This window comes from Pan paniscus, chromosome 11, assembly GCF_029289425.2.
Source record: "Pan paniscus chromosome 11, NHGRI_mPanPan1-v2.0_pri, whole genome shotgun sequence".
Lineage (NCBI taxonomy): Eukaryota > Metazoa > Chordata > Mammalia > Primates > Hominidae > Pan > Pan paniscus.
In genome coordinates this window covers 9,411,681-9,427,617 of record NC_073260.2, presented here as the reverse complement: position 1 = coordinate 9,427,617, position 15,937 = coordinate 9,411,681, and the positions used below count along the sequence as shown (strand labels likewise).

Here is a 15,937-nt window from a genome sequence, read left to right as displayed (position 1 = left end):
CAAGAAAGCATTCCACTACAACTGTATTGCAACTCCCACAGGGTAGGATTTAAAAAAAAAAAAAAGGAGCAAACCTTACTGGATATGTTAACGCTGCTGGGATTACAGGCGTGGGCCACTGGGCCCGGTCTAAAGATCTGTTTACTCATTATATTCATTATAAAAGATATTTTGGGAAGGCATAGACTAGACTGGCCATTGAGAATGATTTGGGAATCTACACATTGCTTTATGCCAATCTTTCTCTATAAACGAAACTGGTATCTACATTGGATGGCTGCATCAATTCCATTATCTCTATGATGTAAGCACATCAATCTTAATGAGGACAGCGGACTTCAATCTTAATAACAACCACTTACGAGTCAATATAGTAGTTTCTCCCTGAATGTGGATGTCACAGAATCTCAGACTCTGTAATCAGACTCCCCAGATCTAAATCCCGGCTCTGTATCTTCCCACCTTCACCTTTTTATGCCTCAATTTCCTTACAGTAAAATAAGGAAATATGAGTACTACCTGGGCTTCATAGGGTGGCTGGAAAAAAGTAAATGAGCACACAGAACAGAGCTTTGCACACAATAAGTGCTCAGTAAGTGTCAGCTGCTTTTATTGTTTCATCCTTTAAAGAGAAATTCTGCATCAGGCCCCTTCCAATCAACAGATATTTTATCAACATCTTATATAATCTCACTAAAATAGCGAATGAAACCACTGTGACTTATGACTCTTCTCCTTTCGACCCTGAGGCGTAGCTCAGGCAAGTATCTTCATTACACTCACATTGCTTCAGTATTTATTAAGGCAATATTTTCTGACTTACACAGTGACTTCCAATTCCTCATCTCATAGGTTGCTAGTTTTATGTTTTTATTATTTATTATTTTTTTTTAGAGATGGGGTTTGACTATGTTGTACTGGCTGGTCTTGAACTCCTGAGCTCAAGTAATCTTCCTGCCTCGGCCTTCCAAAGTGCCAGGATTACAGGCATGAGACACTGCGCTTGTCCTATTTATTTTTATATATTTTTTTAAGAGATGGGGGTCTCACTATGGTGTCCAAGCTGGTTTTGAACTCCTGAGCTCAAGCAATCCTCCTGCCTTGGCCTCCTAAAGTGCTAGGATTACAGGTGTGAACTATCACGCCCAGTCTCAGGTCGCTAGTTTTAGAAATGAAATCTAAGTGGTTTTTTTTGGTAAAATTAAGGTAGAAAATGCATGACTTGGATGCTTTAAAGAGGAAGAGGGGTAAAGTCCTTCCAAAATGTACTAGAAACGAAAAGAAAAAGGCTGGGCGCAGTGGCTCACACCTGTAATCCCAGCACTTTGTAAGGCCGAGGCGGGCGGATCACAAGGTCAAGAGATCGAGACCATCCTGGCCAACATGGTGAAATGCTGTCTCTACTAAAAATATAAAAATTAGCTGGGCGTGGTGGCATATGCCTGTAATCCCAGCTAATCAGGAGGCCGAGGCAGGAGAATCGCTTAAACCCGGGAGGTGGAGGTTGCAGGGAGCCGAGATCACGCCACTGCACTCCAGCCTGGTGACAGAGCGAGACTCTGTCTGGAAAAAAAAAAAAAAAAAAAGAAAGAAACAAATAGAAAGAACTCTGGGCTGCCTGGTTTTCTCCTTTCTTCCAACCACCATGCTTCCTTCTTTCTTTCTTCCTCTTTCTGGCTTTTCTTTCTAGCTATAATGGTTTTTGTTTTTTTTTTTTAACTTTTTTATATGTTATGGGAAAACACAATGGATTCATTCACAAACAAAATTAGTTATGCAGAACCAAACATGCAACAAAAGCACGCCAGAGAGACAGGATTCCGGAGCAGAACTTACCCCACGCTTTAGGCTCCTGAAGCAGTGGATTTTGGGTTTGGAGGTCATGAACTCGTTGAAGCGGTGGGAGAGGGGTTCCTTTTGCTGCTTGGGAGACTGGGGGCCGTTGGGAACAGCAGAGGGTGAGGCAGAGGCAGGAGGGGGAGGGGGAGGCTGATGGGGGGATGTTAAAAGGGACATAAGCTACATGTAAGAGATGGAGCCGTGACAGAGTAAAAATCAGAAACAAGAAGACACAAAACAAAAATAAGCATCAAATAATATTTGAAATCCAACGCAAGTAAAACACAAACAATTAAATTTTAGGCCATGGTCCAAAAGAAAACATGTAGGAGGTGGTTAAATGAAGAATATGATGAGAGTTGGGAGGTTTAGTAAGTAATGCGACAGAAGAGCAAGAAATATCTGACAAGAAGCTCGTGCAGACTTTCCCATGCAAACTATAGCTCTAGTTAGTTATTCTAAACCAGCTTAAGCCAGAGGGTAAATATTTCTACATTACCTAAACTAACATAGCTTGATGGGAGAAAATGAAAGACCTTCAATGCTAAGGTTGTGGAAACAGCAGTCTGTTTAAATTAATAAATAGTAAGTCATTCTAAAGTTAAAGCAGTAATGCTGCCTTGATCATATTCTACGTCCCCAGGTTAATGCTGTCATGCACCTATGTATCGCACTATGAAAAGAAAATGAAAAATGTTCATGGGTACACATGTTAACATGAATTCAAAACCAAGTTATTAACATGGTAACGATTTCCAGTAGATGTGCGGATAAAGTGTTACAGGAATGTCCTACTACATCCTCTCTCCCAGCCAAGGTAACCAGCAGTCTAGGAGAGGAAGGAGGGAAAGGCATGATGCGAAATGGTGGAGAGGTCAGTACTCTGTTAGTGTGGGAGTCACGGTACGAGGATAATGCATCTGAAATAAGACACAGAGCCATGGCAAAGATACCACCACCAAAAAGAAATACTGTCTCAACATAAGGTAGCACACTAGCTTCTTCTTTTGCACTCCGAAACTACAGGTTTAGGATCTTAGTTTTTCTAAGACTAAAAGATCAAGTCAAAATCTCCACACCTTAGAAAACTCATTTCACGCCAACCATCAGTACCTTATTTTTTTTGATGAACGGCCATAACTTTCCTTTGGATTTGCCACCAAATTTGAGGTCTGGTTTGCCTTCTCCTCTGGAATTTGAAAGGCTGTTATCTGACACAGTGCGCTTCATTGGCTGAGTGTAATCCTCAAATTCAATGTCTCCAGGAGGTTCAAACCCTGATTTATAAGCTTCTATTACCAGCTGTGAATCCTGAAATTATACCCACAGGCATATAAATACATTCAGAAGCATGCAAACACTTTTTAAACAATGAATTGGCCAGGTGCGGTGGCTCATGCCTGTAATCCCAGCACTCTGGGAGGCAGAGGCGGGTGGGTCATGAGGTCAGGAGATCAAGACCATCCTGGCTAACATGGTGAAACCCCGTCTCTACTAAAAATACAAAAAATTAGCCAGGCGTGGTGGCGGGCACCTGTAGTCCCAGCTACTCAGGAGGCTGAGGCAGGAGAATGGCATGAACCCAGGAGGCGGAGGTTGCAGTGAGCTGAGCTCGTGCCACTGCACTCCAGCCTGGGCGACAGAGTGAGACTCCATCTCAAAAAAACAATGAATTATGATGATCTCATACAGATGATAACTAACGAAATTGTACTGACTGATAATAACTTTTTTCCTAGTAGCTTTTTTTTTTGAGACAGTCTCAATCTGTCACCCAGGCTGGAGTGCAGTGGCGTGATCTCAGCTCACCGCAACCTCCGCCTCCCAGGTTTAAGCGATTCTCCTGCCTCAGCCTCCCGAGTAGCTGGGATTACAGGCGTGTGCCATCATGCCTAGCTAATTTTTGTATTTTTAGTAGAGATGGGGTTTTGCCATGTTGCCCAGGCTGGTCTCAAATTCTTGACCTCAGGTGATCCGACTGCCTCGGCTTCCCAAAGTGCTGGCATTACAGGCTTGAGTCACCACAGCTGGCCAGCTTTTTTCATTCTTCTCAAAAGCCATCATTTGAGCTTTTCATCTGAGCTTTTAGAATTTAGAACTATTGTTTTCTGATTTTTTTGTTTGTTTTTGAGACAGAGTCTCGCTCTGTCACTCAGACTGGAGTGCAGTGGCGTGATCTTGGCTCACTGCAACCCCCTGCCTCCTGAGTTCCAGCAATTCTCGTGCCTCAGCCTCCCGAGTAGCTGGGACTACAGGGGCATACCACCACACCCAGCTAATTTTTGTATTTTTAGTAGAGATGTGGTTTCGCCATGTTGGCCAGGCTGGTCTTGAACTCCTGGCATCAAGTGACCCACCCGCTCCAGCCTCCCAAAGTGCTGGGATTACAAATGTGAGCCACTGTGCCCAGCCAGCAGCATAACTTTTATGTTGAATATTTGTGTCTTCAAATTAACAGTAAAAGCCTATGCTGGTGTTCTAGTTTATATTTTTTTGAGAAATAGGTCTCTAGGAATTCAAATGGAGAACACTGCCCTAAAGCAGTATTCTCAACCAGAGAAGCTTTTGCCCTCCCAGAGGACATGTGACAATGTGTGGAGACATTTTTGATTGTCACAACTTGGGGAGTGCTACTGGCCTCTGCTGGGTAGAGGCCAGGGATGCTGCTAAACATTCTGAAATGCCCCCAACAAGAAAAATGATCTGGCCTGAGACAATGTCAAAAGTGCTGAAGGAACCCTGTTTTGGCCGGGTGCACTGGTTCACACCTGTAATCCTAACACTTTGGGAGGCTGAGGCGGGCGGATTACCTGAGGTCAGGAGTTCAAGACCAGCCTGGCCAATATGGTGAAACCCTGTCTCTGCTAAAAATACAGAAATTAGCTGGGCGTGGTGGCGGGCGCCTGTAGTCCCAGCTACTCAGGAGGCTGAGGCAGAAGAATCGCTTGAACCCGGGAGGTGGAGGTTGCAGTGAGCCAAGATCACGCCACTGCACTGCAGCCTGGGCAACAGAGCGAGATTCCATCTCAAAAAGAGAAAAAAAAAAAAAAAAGAAAAAGAAAAAGAGAAAGAAACCCTGCCTTAGAGGAAACAAAGCCTTTACCTTTTTTCCAGGAAATACTTCAATTCAATTCTGTCATGTCTCGGACAATTTACCACTTAAATGTGTTTACCAAAAAAGGAATTATACAGCTAAATCCAAGACACAGAGCATGTGTGACCACCAAAAGCAACCATCCACCATGAGATGATGACATGAGGTCAAATGGAAAGGGGGCGGGGAGAAATAATGGATCTGCAAATAGTTATCAATGAAGTCCAAATGGCAATACTTACATTTTTCTGATCAATTGATTCGGCTGCTTTTACTATTCCATCCAGGCACTTCCCAATGATTGGGATCACCTGCCGATCAACCTCTGCATATGTCTTCATGGACTCTCCCATTCTCACAATCCTCCTTTCCTCCATCTCTTGTATTTTCTGCAACATTAGATTTTGTATAAAGTAAGTCTGGTCCATTATTATTAAACGAAGTTGTTTTTCGGCAGCATTGTTACCTCTAACAAGTTCTCTTTGAGGAAAAAATGGGTTAGAGTTAGAGCGGCTGTAAGTACACAGAGCCTCCATATTACCCAGCTGTACACTTATTTTATAAATTGCTAGACATGTTAGGCTGCCCAAATATATGCTTTGCACAATTCCATTCTAATTTTAGTAAGAATGCCAAACTCAATAGTTCTTTTTTGTTTTTCTTTTTGTTTTTTTGAGACGGAGTTTTGCTCTTGTCACCCAGGCTGGAGTGCAGTGGTGTGATCTCAGCTCACTGCAACCTCTGCCTCCAGGTTCAAGTGATTCTCCTGCGTCAGCCTCCCAAGTAGCTGGGATTACAGGCCCCACCCCCACTCCCCCCGCCACCACACTTGGCTAATTTTTTGTATTTTTAGTACAGATGGGGTTTCGCCATGTTGGCCAGGCTGGTCTCCAACTCCTTACCTCAGGTGATCCACCTGCCTAGGCCTCCAAAGTGCTGGGATTACAGGCTTGAGCCACCACACCTGGCCAATAGTTTTATTACTAACAGTATTTGTAATCTACCTCAAACGTTTTCTCCATCTTTAATCTACTACTTTACCTTTTACCAAAAGCACAGTATTTAATTAACTGCCTCAACCTAATACATGCTAGTGTATCTTCCAACTATAATTTACAAGGACTTGTTTGCTGTGTGTGTAGACACCAAGAAGCAAATATATTATTTATTTTTTCTACAATTGGACTCAAAGTTGCAAAAGATCTGTAAAATGGAAGAACATATGTCTATCTTTTCTCATACCATTTTTGACAACCTAACATGAGCAAAAGAAAACAATCCAAAAGAAAGAACTGTCATTTGTTTAAATCCTATAACTCTATGAATGCTGCTTTGACTTCTATAGTTAAGTTGGCATTTTTATAACCACAATCATCCCTTTAGCAAAGACAGCATTAATCACAGAATCATAGTTTAAGACTGACAAATAGGCGCTGTGGCTCACGCCTGTAATCCCAGCACTTTGGGAGGCCAAGGCGGGCGGATCACCTGATGTCAGGAGTTCACGACCAGCCTGGCCAACATGGTGAAACCCCGTCTCTACTAAAAATACAAAAAAGGTAGCCAGGTATGGTGGCGGGTGCCTGTAATCCCAGCTACTCAGGAGGCTGAGGCAGGAGATTCGCCGGAACCCAGGAGGTGAAGGTTGCAGTGAGCTGAGATCATGCCACTGCATTCCAGCCTGGGTGACAGAGCAAGACTCCATCTCAAAAAAAAAAAAAAAAAAAAAAGAAAAAAAGAAAAAAGACTGACAAATAATTGGCTGCAGGTGCAAACTATGGAAATTTGCAAAGTTTATTGATTAATCTTGAGATTATTATATTTCATTCATATTGCTAGTCAATGCTTGATCTAGATGCTTTAAAAAATGATTTATCATGCCTATAATCCTAGCACTTTGGGAGGCCAAGGCTGGAGAATTGTTTGAGTCCAGGAATTTGAGACCATCCTGGGCAACACAGCAAGACCCTATCTCTATAAAAAATTTAAAAATTAGCAGGGCATGGTGGTGCATGCCTGTAGTTCCATCTACTTAGGAGGCTGAACTTGGAGGATCCCTTGATCCTTTGAGCCCAGGAGTTCAAAGCTGCAGTGGGTCGTGATTGTGCACTGCACTCCAGCCTGGGCAACAGAGTGAGACTGTCTCAAAAAACAAAAACAAAACAAAACAAAAAAAAGGGCCAGGCATGGTGGCTCAGGCCTGTAATCCCACCACTTTGGGAGGCCGAGGTAGGCAGATCACCTGAGGTCATGACTTTGAGACCAGCCTGGCCAACATGGCGAAACCCCGTCTCTACTAAAAATACAAAAATTAGCCGGGCCCAGTGGTACGTGCCTGTAGTCCCAGCTACTCGGGAGGCTGAGGCAGGAGAGTCACTTGAACCTAGGAGGCAGGGGTTGCAATGAGCCGAGACTGTGCCATTGCACTCCAGCCTGGGCAACAAAGCAAGACTCTGTCTCAAAAAAAAAAAAAAAAAAAAAAAAAAAAATTTAGTGGAAATTTGGAATTATATAAAGACTCAGACTCAGAATACAAACCCAGCAATCACGATTCAGAAGTGTCATGTTTCTAAGGAAAGCAAAGCATAAAACATGAAATCTGAGAGATGTTCAGGACTTACCTGGAAGATGTTGGGGATGTGAGTATGGTAATATTCATGCTGCTCATGGTTGAATTTCTGGAGAATGGATGAGTAATCTGCTTTGCTGTCCTCTGCCATTTGGTGACGTATTTGAGCTTGTTGTCGGGCCTTAGGGCAAAAACAAGAATACTCCTACGTTTATACACCATAAATAAAAGCCTGGGTGCAATCAATAAAAGCCTAGAACTGCACACTGGGATGCCTAGGGGCCAGATTTACCTCAAATGTATTCCGCGGGTGCTTTTTAATGTTCTGAATTGAATTGACTTTAGGTAAGCAATGTGCATCCTAGTTTGTATAAACCTCCACCATTCCCTACTGCCTTAACGTGGCGTGTACCTTCTAGTTTGACACACCATTCTATACTGTCTGCACTTGGGCCAATTTACATTATTTGGATGACCCTTGTGGGAACCTCTGCTCATCTCATATACACATTTTTTTTTTTGAGGAGGGGATGAGAAATTCACACTTTTTTTTTTTTTCTTTTTTTGAGACCAGGTCTCGTTCTGTCACCCAGGCTGGAGTGCAGTGGCACGATCCTGGCTCACTGCAGCCTCAACCTCCTGGGTTCAAGCGATCCTCTTACCTCAGCCTCTCAAGTAGCTGGGACTACAGGCGTGCACCACCATGCTTGGCTAATTTTTGTATTTTTTTTGTAGATAGGAGGTCTCACCACATTGCCCAGGCTATTCTTGAACTCCTCGACTCAAGCAATCTACCCACCTCAGCCTCCCAAAGTGCTGGGATTATGGGCATGAACCACGGTGCCTGGCTGGGAAATCCATGAATTTTTAAACCCAGTTCTCAATGGGGTTCATGCACTAAAAAGGCATGTGAACCACTGACCTAAGGAGACCTTTCTAAAGCTCTCTAGCATGTTTATATTTAGTATATACGCTAAAGAGGGAATAAGTATGGCAGCTTCTTTATGCTTTTTATGTTTTTTGAGGAGTGCTATTTTATGTTTTACTGCATTGCTTTTCTCCTAAAAAATCAATAATTTACACATTTGTTTTTCTCTAATTCATATTCTGATTGATCACATACCTAAAAAAGGGGCAACAATTGTTGACTAGTTGCAGAATGGATTTTAAAGTTCAAACAGGAATGTCTATAAATTCTAAAGTCATCCAGAAGTACAAGAGGTTGTGCTGTTAATACCACCTTAGATTCACATAGCATTGTGGTGTTATTTTGATAAATATAATCTTGTGAATCTCTAACACAATTTGAGGTCCACACAAGGCAAAAAACTACCTCCAGCCAGATGAAGATAGGGTTTTTGGTCTTTAAGTGACCTGGCAAACTCACTGCAGTGAGCCAAAAACACAACAGGAAATAGGCTGTCTTCCAACATAACCAGGGCAACTATTTGTTTGTTTGCTTGTTTTTGTTTTGTTTTACTGAACCAATGTTTCAGAAAACTAAGACCTGGCTGGGTGTGGTAGATCACGCCTGCAATCCCAGCTCTACGGAAGGCTCGGGTGGGCAGATTGCTTGAGCCCAGGAAACTGAGACCAGCCTGGGCAACATGGTGAGACCCCTCTCTCTACAAAAATTAGCTGGGCATGGTGGTATGTGCCTATAGTTCCAGTTACTCAGGAGGCTGAGGCAGGAGGATTGCTTGAGCCTGGGAGGCTGAGGCTGCAGTGAGCTGTGATCACTACCACTGCATTCCAGCCTGCGCAACAGAACGAGACCCTGTGTCAAAAAATAATAATAACAAATAAATTGGCTGGGCGCCGTGGCTCACGCCTATAATCCTAACACTTTGGGAGGCTGAGGTGGGCGGATCACAAGATCAGGAGATCAAGACCATCCTGGCTAACACGGTGAAACTCCGTCTCTACTAAAAAAAATACAAAAAATTAGCCGGGCGTGGTGGTGGGTGCCTGTAGTCCCAGCTACTCGGGAGGCTGAGGCAGGAGAATGGCGTGAACCCGGGAGGCGGAGCTTGCAATGAGCCGAGATCGCGCCACTGTACTCCAGCCTGGGCGACAGGGCAAGACTCCGTCTCAAAAAATAATAATAATAAAATAATAAATAAATAAATAAATAAATTAGTTGGGTGTGGTGATGTGTGCCTGTGGTCCCAGCTACTTGGGAGGCTGAGGTGGGAGGATTGCTTGAGCTCAGGAGGTCAAGTATACAGTAAGCTGTGACTGCGCCACTGCACTCCAGCCTGGGTAACAGAGCAAGACTGTTTCAAAAAACAAAACAAAACACCAAACAAACAAAAACAAGAAAATTAAGACCTAATCATGAAAGAAAGAAAATCAGAAACACAAGAAAAAGACAGACAGAAAAGAAGAAAAGAGAGAAAGGGAAGAAAGAACGAAAGAGGCCGGGCGCGGTGCCTCACGCCTGTAATCCCAGCACTTTGGGAGGCTGAGGCGGGCGGATAACGAGGTCAAGAGATTGAGACCATCCTGGCCAACATGGTGAAACCCCGTCTCTACTAAAAATACAAAAATTAGATGGGCGTGGTGGCGGGCGCCTTTAGTCCCAGCTACTCGGGAGGCCGAGACAGGAGAATCGCTTGAACCCAGGAGCCGGAGGTTGCAGCGAGCCAAGATCGCACCACCGCACTCCAGCCTGGGCGACTGAGCCAGACTATCTCTCTCAAAAAAAAGAAAAGAAAAAAAAGAACAAACGAATGAAAGAGAAAGAAAGAGAAAGAGAAAGAGAGAAAGAAAAAGAAAGGAAGGAAGAAAGAAAAGAAAAGAAACACATGAGAGGAACGCTGAAGTAGTTGTTCCACTTTCTTCTTGATGGGAACATTTAGTATCGGCTTTTTTTTTCATGTCAATCTTCTTTATTGGTTTCCTGCCTATGTGACTTGAAGGGTTAACCTGAATTTCACTTCACACATTTTACTCATACTCATCTGGTGAAAGCCTAAGGTAATTCACAGTTGCTTCCCTTATTTTCTTCCCTATTCACACGTGAACACTTCCCAAATGAAGGTAACAATATCAGTATTTCCAAACACATTTCCTTATTACTGAGGTTTTTTGGGTTTCTTAAGGCCTTTGGATCTGTCGGTGCCATTTTATCCTCTTTTCATCTACCCTCAGTTGATTTCAGCTGCCGCATTCTTCCTCTTTGTTGGTTGCCTGTTAACTCCCTTCCTGACCATATGCCTTGGCGTCTGCTTCTTCCTGTGTCCACTAGTAAATATATTAGTCTAGCCCCAAAATGTTAAGTACCCAGCTACCCTCAAAAATCCACCCCCTTCCAATACACAGTAGCCCTCCTCTGTTTAAATAATAGCTTTCCCACCTACATGCATTCCATCTGTTCCCCGAGCCCGTCCAGCACAAATGCCCTATTAACTCTTCAGCTGCTGAGTTTCATCATGTATCATTTCGCTATGAATGTTTAAAAAAAAATTCCCATTAGACCTCAAATTTCTAAAACAGTCTCTATTTTATTCACAAGGCTTCCTCAGAAAGTCTCACAAAAATCCAGTGGGGGATTTCTTCATCTCTTCTGTAAAGAACAGCAAGAGCTCAGGAGGTAGTTTCCCCGTTTATTTTGGAGATTCTATCTAAGTGAGTTTTTAAAATAACTTAAGATCTCAAACAGGCATCACATCAGAATGCCATCATTATATATAATATGTATGCATGTACTTACACGCACACACATACACACACACACAACCCATGAGAGCAGAAAAAAGCTTCCTGACAATAAATCCACTCACGCCAATATTTTAGAATATTTTACCCAAGTAGAATATTTTACCCATGAAAGCTGGTGCCAGAGGTACCCCACCCAGCACCATTTGGTTGGAAGTGGCTGTGATCCTCTTCCTGTAGCTCCACAGAATCCCTAATCATGTTTTAGCTTTAGCTGCATAATTCCTTCTGTAAGCATATTACCTCCTAATAGATTCATAATGCCCTTTGCCCTGTTTCTATGCAGTAATCCTGAAAACATAACAAGGGCCCTAGACGTGAACTGTGGAAGACGCTGAATAAGGACCAACATGTCTACAGTCCAGCCTAGAAAGTAAGCTGTGTAGAAGAAAATAAATCAAAGTATATTTTAGACGGTCTGCCTTTTATGTTAAAGGAACACTGTCTCTCCAGGAGTTTTTCTTCCATGCTTGGACATACAATTGCAAAGGACTATCTATTTCTACAGTCTCACTCACTCTCACTGACTACAAGGATAGGGAAACCTTCAAAAACAGCAAAATACTGTGATACATCAGATTCTCCAAAGCCGCAGCAAAAAGACAGGACTGTCTTCTTCTCGGTCCCTGCATCCAGCTGCTTTGAATTAATATCCACTTCTGAAACTCTGGCCTAGGAATGCACCATTGTTCTAACCAAATTTCACTATGGAAAATCTATTTCTGTTTAGCAAATTGTTTATTTGACAATGGAATTTAAGAGTCGCTAAAACTAGTGTTGAATCAATTACTCATTATGACAAAAATACCTTTAAAATACCTTGTATTTTGGAGAACTTATTTGGGATAACAGTTAATGGTATTTTGGAGACTATCTCCTAATGTCTAAGACTAAGTGGAGCTAATAAGCATCATGACTTCTCATCTCTTTTTAAAAGTCAGTCTAAAAATAGCAACTATTACCTCAAAGAGATAGTGTTTCCATTCTAAACCAGATCATAAGCTATTCTTTCAATTAAATTAAATTTCCCATTCTGAGAATAAAGACACTGCATCTTACAGCAATATTACTACAGGGCAGAAAGATGTACAGAGAGTTGGCTTGTTTTACTTGCAATGAGTCAGTGTCACAGAATTTCAAGATAATGTTCTAAAAAGTCCAGAATAACCCCCGCTGCCTAGGCTGGGTCACAGACGTCTTAGAATCAGATCTACGCTGCTTTTGTTGTCCAACAGGAAGACAGAATTTAAACTTGAGAATTTTTTGACAAACCCTTGGGAATCTCCCTCAAATAAATCCAAACAGACCTAAGGATGTATGGCTTATACATGATTTCACTTCTTGGTAATTTTTTTTTTTTGAGACAGAGTCTCACTCTGTCGCCCAGGCTGGAGTGCAGTGGCACAATCTTGGCTCACTGCAACCTCTGCCTCCCGGATTCAAGCAATTTTCCTGCCTCAGCCTCCTGAGTATCTGGGATTACAGGCACCCGCCACCACGCCCGGCTAATTTTTGTATGTTTAGTAGAGACAGCGTTTCACCATGTTGGCCAGGCTGGTCTCGAACTCCTGACCTCAAGTGATCTGCCTGCCTCGGCCTGCGTTAGCCTCCCAAAGTGTTGGGATTACAGATGTGAGCCACCACGCCCAGCCCACTTCTTGGTAATTCTTAACATAGTCCATTCTCAATATCATTATGGAACTAAGCCATACTGCCTAAAAGGTCAGAGTTGCAGTTTCTAAATAAAGAAAACAATATTTTAGAAACTGAACTGTAGCCCAATATTTTGAAATCCTAATGGGTTTAAAGACAAAAATACCGTCATCCATTCAGTTAGCTAAATTTAGATTATTAGCATGGCCTAAATGTGTGGCTATTTCCTGTTTAGCTCATTTTTTTTTTTTTTTTTTTTTTAAGACAGGGTCTCCCTCTGTTACCCAGACTGGAGTGCAGTGGCACCATCATAGCTCACTGCAGCCTCAAACTCCTGGGCTCAGGCGACCCTGCCACCTGAGCCTCCCCAAATGCTGGGATTACAGGCATGATGAGGCACCATATGCCAGGCCTGTTTAATTCAATATTACTTTTTCCTTAATATTTCAAAATATTAAGGAGAATAACACTCTTGGCAGTGTCTCAATTGTCATAAGCAGAGAATACAAGTGTACTAAGAAACTTGCTCATTTCACATGAGGCATGTGGTATAACCGAGTTATAACCTTGCATCTTACCACTCTTGCATCATCATTTTTCTTTTCTTTTCTTTTCTTTTTCTATTGAGATGGAGTCTCACTCTGTCGCCCAGGCTGGAGTGCAGTGGTGCAATCTCGATTCACTGCAACCTCCGCCTCCCAGGTTCAAGTGATTCTCCTGCCTCAACCTCCTGAGTAGCTGGGACTACAGGTGCCTGCCACCATGCCCAGCTAATTTTTTGTATTTTTAGTAGAGATGGGGTTTCACCTTGTTAGCCAGGATGGTCTCGATCTCCTGACCTCGTGATCCGCCTGTCTCGGTCTCCCAAAGTGCTGGGATTATAGGCGTGAGCCACCGCGCCTGGCCCTCTTGCATCATTTTTCAAGGCTGCCTATGGCTTTTGACCTTTTAACTAGATGAGCAAATATAGACTGGTTCTATTTATACATTGATCGAATGAATAAATAAAGAGACTTACTAAGTTTTAACATGGCCCCAGATCTCTCAGTTTTATACATTGCTGTTCCTTAAATGATAAACTATAGGTTGGTGCAAAAGTAACTGCAGTTTTTGTCATTTGAATGGAAGAGCAAAAACCACAATTACTTTTGCAGCAACCTGATACTTAAAGCAGCAGTGTCCAGAGCTTTTGGAAAGCTGCTTTTCCTTTGTTGAAAGGATATAACAAATTATAAATGCCCATCTTTTGTCACCAAAAGTTTGGGGAAAGCCATGTGGAATATTTTACAGTATCGCTGGTAGCCCAAACAACAGTCAATGTTTTTTGGAACAGCTGCATCTTTAGTATTTAATGTCATTGTTATCACAAGAAGAGACCAATTATATGTTAGGATGGATGGAAATGGGGGCTCAATCTAGATTTTATTCCCTTTCCTCTAAGAATGCACTCCTTTGCCCACAGACGGGATGCCTGTAATCATTATTCAGTGAGCAGCAACCCGCAGCAGCTCCTCCTGACTGGCAGATGGGCCTGGCGGCCACCCAGAGACTGGGGACACAGCAAGAATCCAGCACAGCACCGATCCCGATTCCCTCCTGCCCAAACTACCTGAGCCATGGACCTCATTTTGTGGACAAAATTAAACTTGCCACTTTCACAACCTGTGTTATCTAGCCACCTTTTGTTCTTTTTTCTCCTGCTTAAAAAAAAAAAAAAGTTTGCTGTAGGTAATTCAAACTTACAGAATTGTATGGTTTAAGAAATAAAAGTTTCTGCACATTCCAGCTCCTGATAACCACTAGAGGATCATGACTTTCAGACGTGGCCAGGTAAATGAGAATAAGCACTGGTATTTTTATAGCACACACATGAGGTAGAGGCCACTGGATATTATTTTCTATTTCTAGGTATTTTTGAGAACAGAAAAAATAGCAACCTGTTGGAAATCCCTGAAAATCCTATTCGTATTTCTCTAGGATTTGTCAATGGTTAGGAATAAAACTAATGGCCAGGTGCAGTGGCTCACGCCTGTAATCTCAACACTTTGGGAGGCTGAGGCAGGTGGATCACCTGAGGTCAAGAGTTCGAGACCAGCCTGGCCAACATGATGAAACCCTGTCTCTAGTAAAAATACAAAAATTAGCTAGGCATGGTGGCACATGCCTGTAGTCCCAGCTGCTTGGGAGGCTGAGGCAGGAGAATTGCTTGAACCCAGGAGGCAGAGGCTGCAGTGAGCCAAGGTTGCGCCACTGCACTCCAGCCTGGGGGACAGAGTGAGACTCTGTCTCAAGGGGAAAAAAAATAAATAAAAGGAATCAAACGAATTTTACTCTAGTCTTTGACCCAAAAATTCTGCTTCTGAAAATTTATCCTAATGATATAATAACAAAAGATATCCAACAGTGCTGTTTATAATAGCCAATAATTTAAAATAATTTGAAACAAACAAATCATTGGTTAAATGTCACACTTTTGATGAGCTATGTATATCCTGTTTTAACAATGTAAAGCCATATTTAATAAGATGAAGTAAATGTATATATAACTTTTAAGAATTTTTAAAGTTGGCCGGGTGCAGTGGTTCACGCCTGTAATCCCAGCACTTTGGGAGGCTGAGGCGGGCGGATCATGAGGCCAGGAGTTCAAGACCAGCCTGGCCAACATAGTGAAACCCCATCTCTACTAAAAATACAAAAATTGGCTGGGTGTGGTGGCACGTGCCTGTAATCCCAGCTACTTGGGAGGCTGAGGCAGGAGAATTGCTTGAACCCAGGAGTTAGAGGTTGCAGTGAGCCAAGATATCACGCCACTGCACTTCAGCCTGGTGACAGTGAGACTCCATCTCAAAAAAAAAAAGAATTTTTAAAGTTTATCAGAGTTTGCCTTTGACAAATTTATAAGGGCAGCTAAAGCACAAAACAGAGAAAAACTTCAAAATAAGTTAACCAAAGAAATATGCTTTATATAACCTAGAAGTGAACCAAATTTTAAAAAAGGCTGGCCACGGTGGCTCATGCCTGTAATCCCAGCATTTTGTGAGGCTGAGGTGGGCATGTCACTT

At 42.6% G+C, this 15,937-nt stretch overlaps 1 protein-coding gene across 29 annotated transcripts in view; it reads right to left on the bottom strand.

The window, feature by feature from the left end:
- The window catches only part of FNBP1 (formin binding protein 1), a 157,042-nt gene that overhangs the window by 34,624 nt on the left and 106,481 nt on the right, over window positions 1–15,937 (bottom strand). For 12 of the 29 annotated variants that reach the window (XM_034929268.3, XM_034929270.3, XM_057303116.2 and 9 more), the window contains 4 exons: window positions 7,555–7,683; window positions 5,176–5,322; window positions 2,953–3,150; window positions 1,837–2,019 (listed from right to left, as the gene is read on the bottom strand). In XM_034929268.3, coding sequence (XP_034785159.2) covers window positions 1,837–2,019; window positions 2,953–3,150; window positions 5,176–5,322; window positions 7,555–7,683 — 657 coding nt within the window. The remainder of the gene's footprint in view (window positions 1–1,836; window positions 2,020–2,952; window positions 3,151–5,175; window positions 5,323–7,554; window positions 7,684–15,937) is intronic. The other 17 variants (XM_063594143.1, XM_034929291.3, XM_034929284.3 and 14 more) reach the window with 3 other exon arrangements.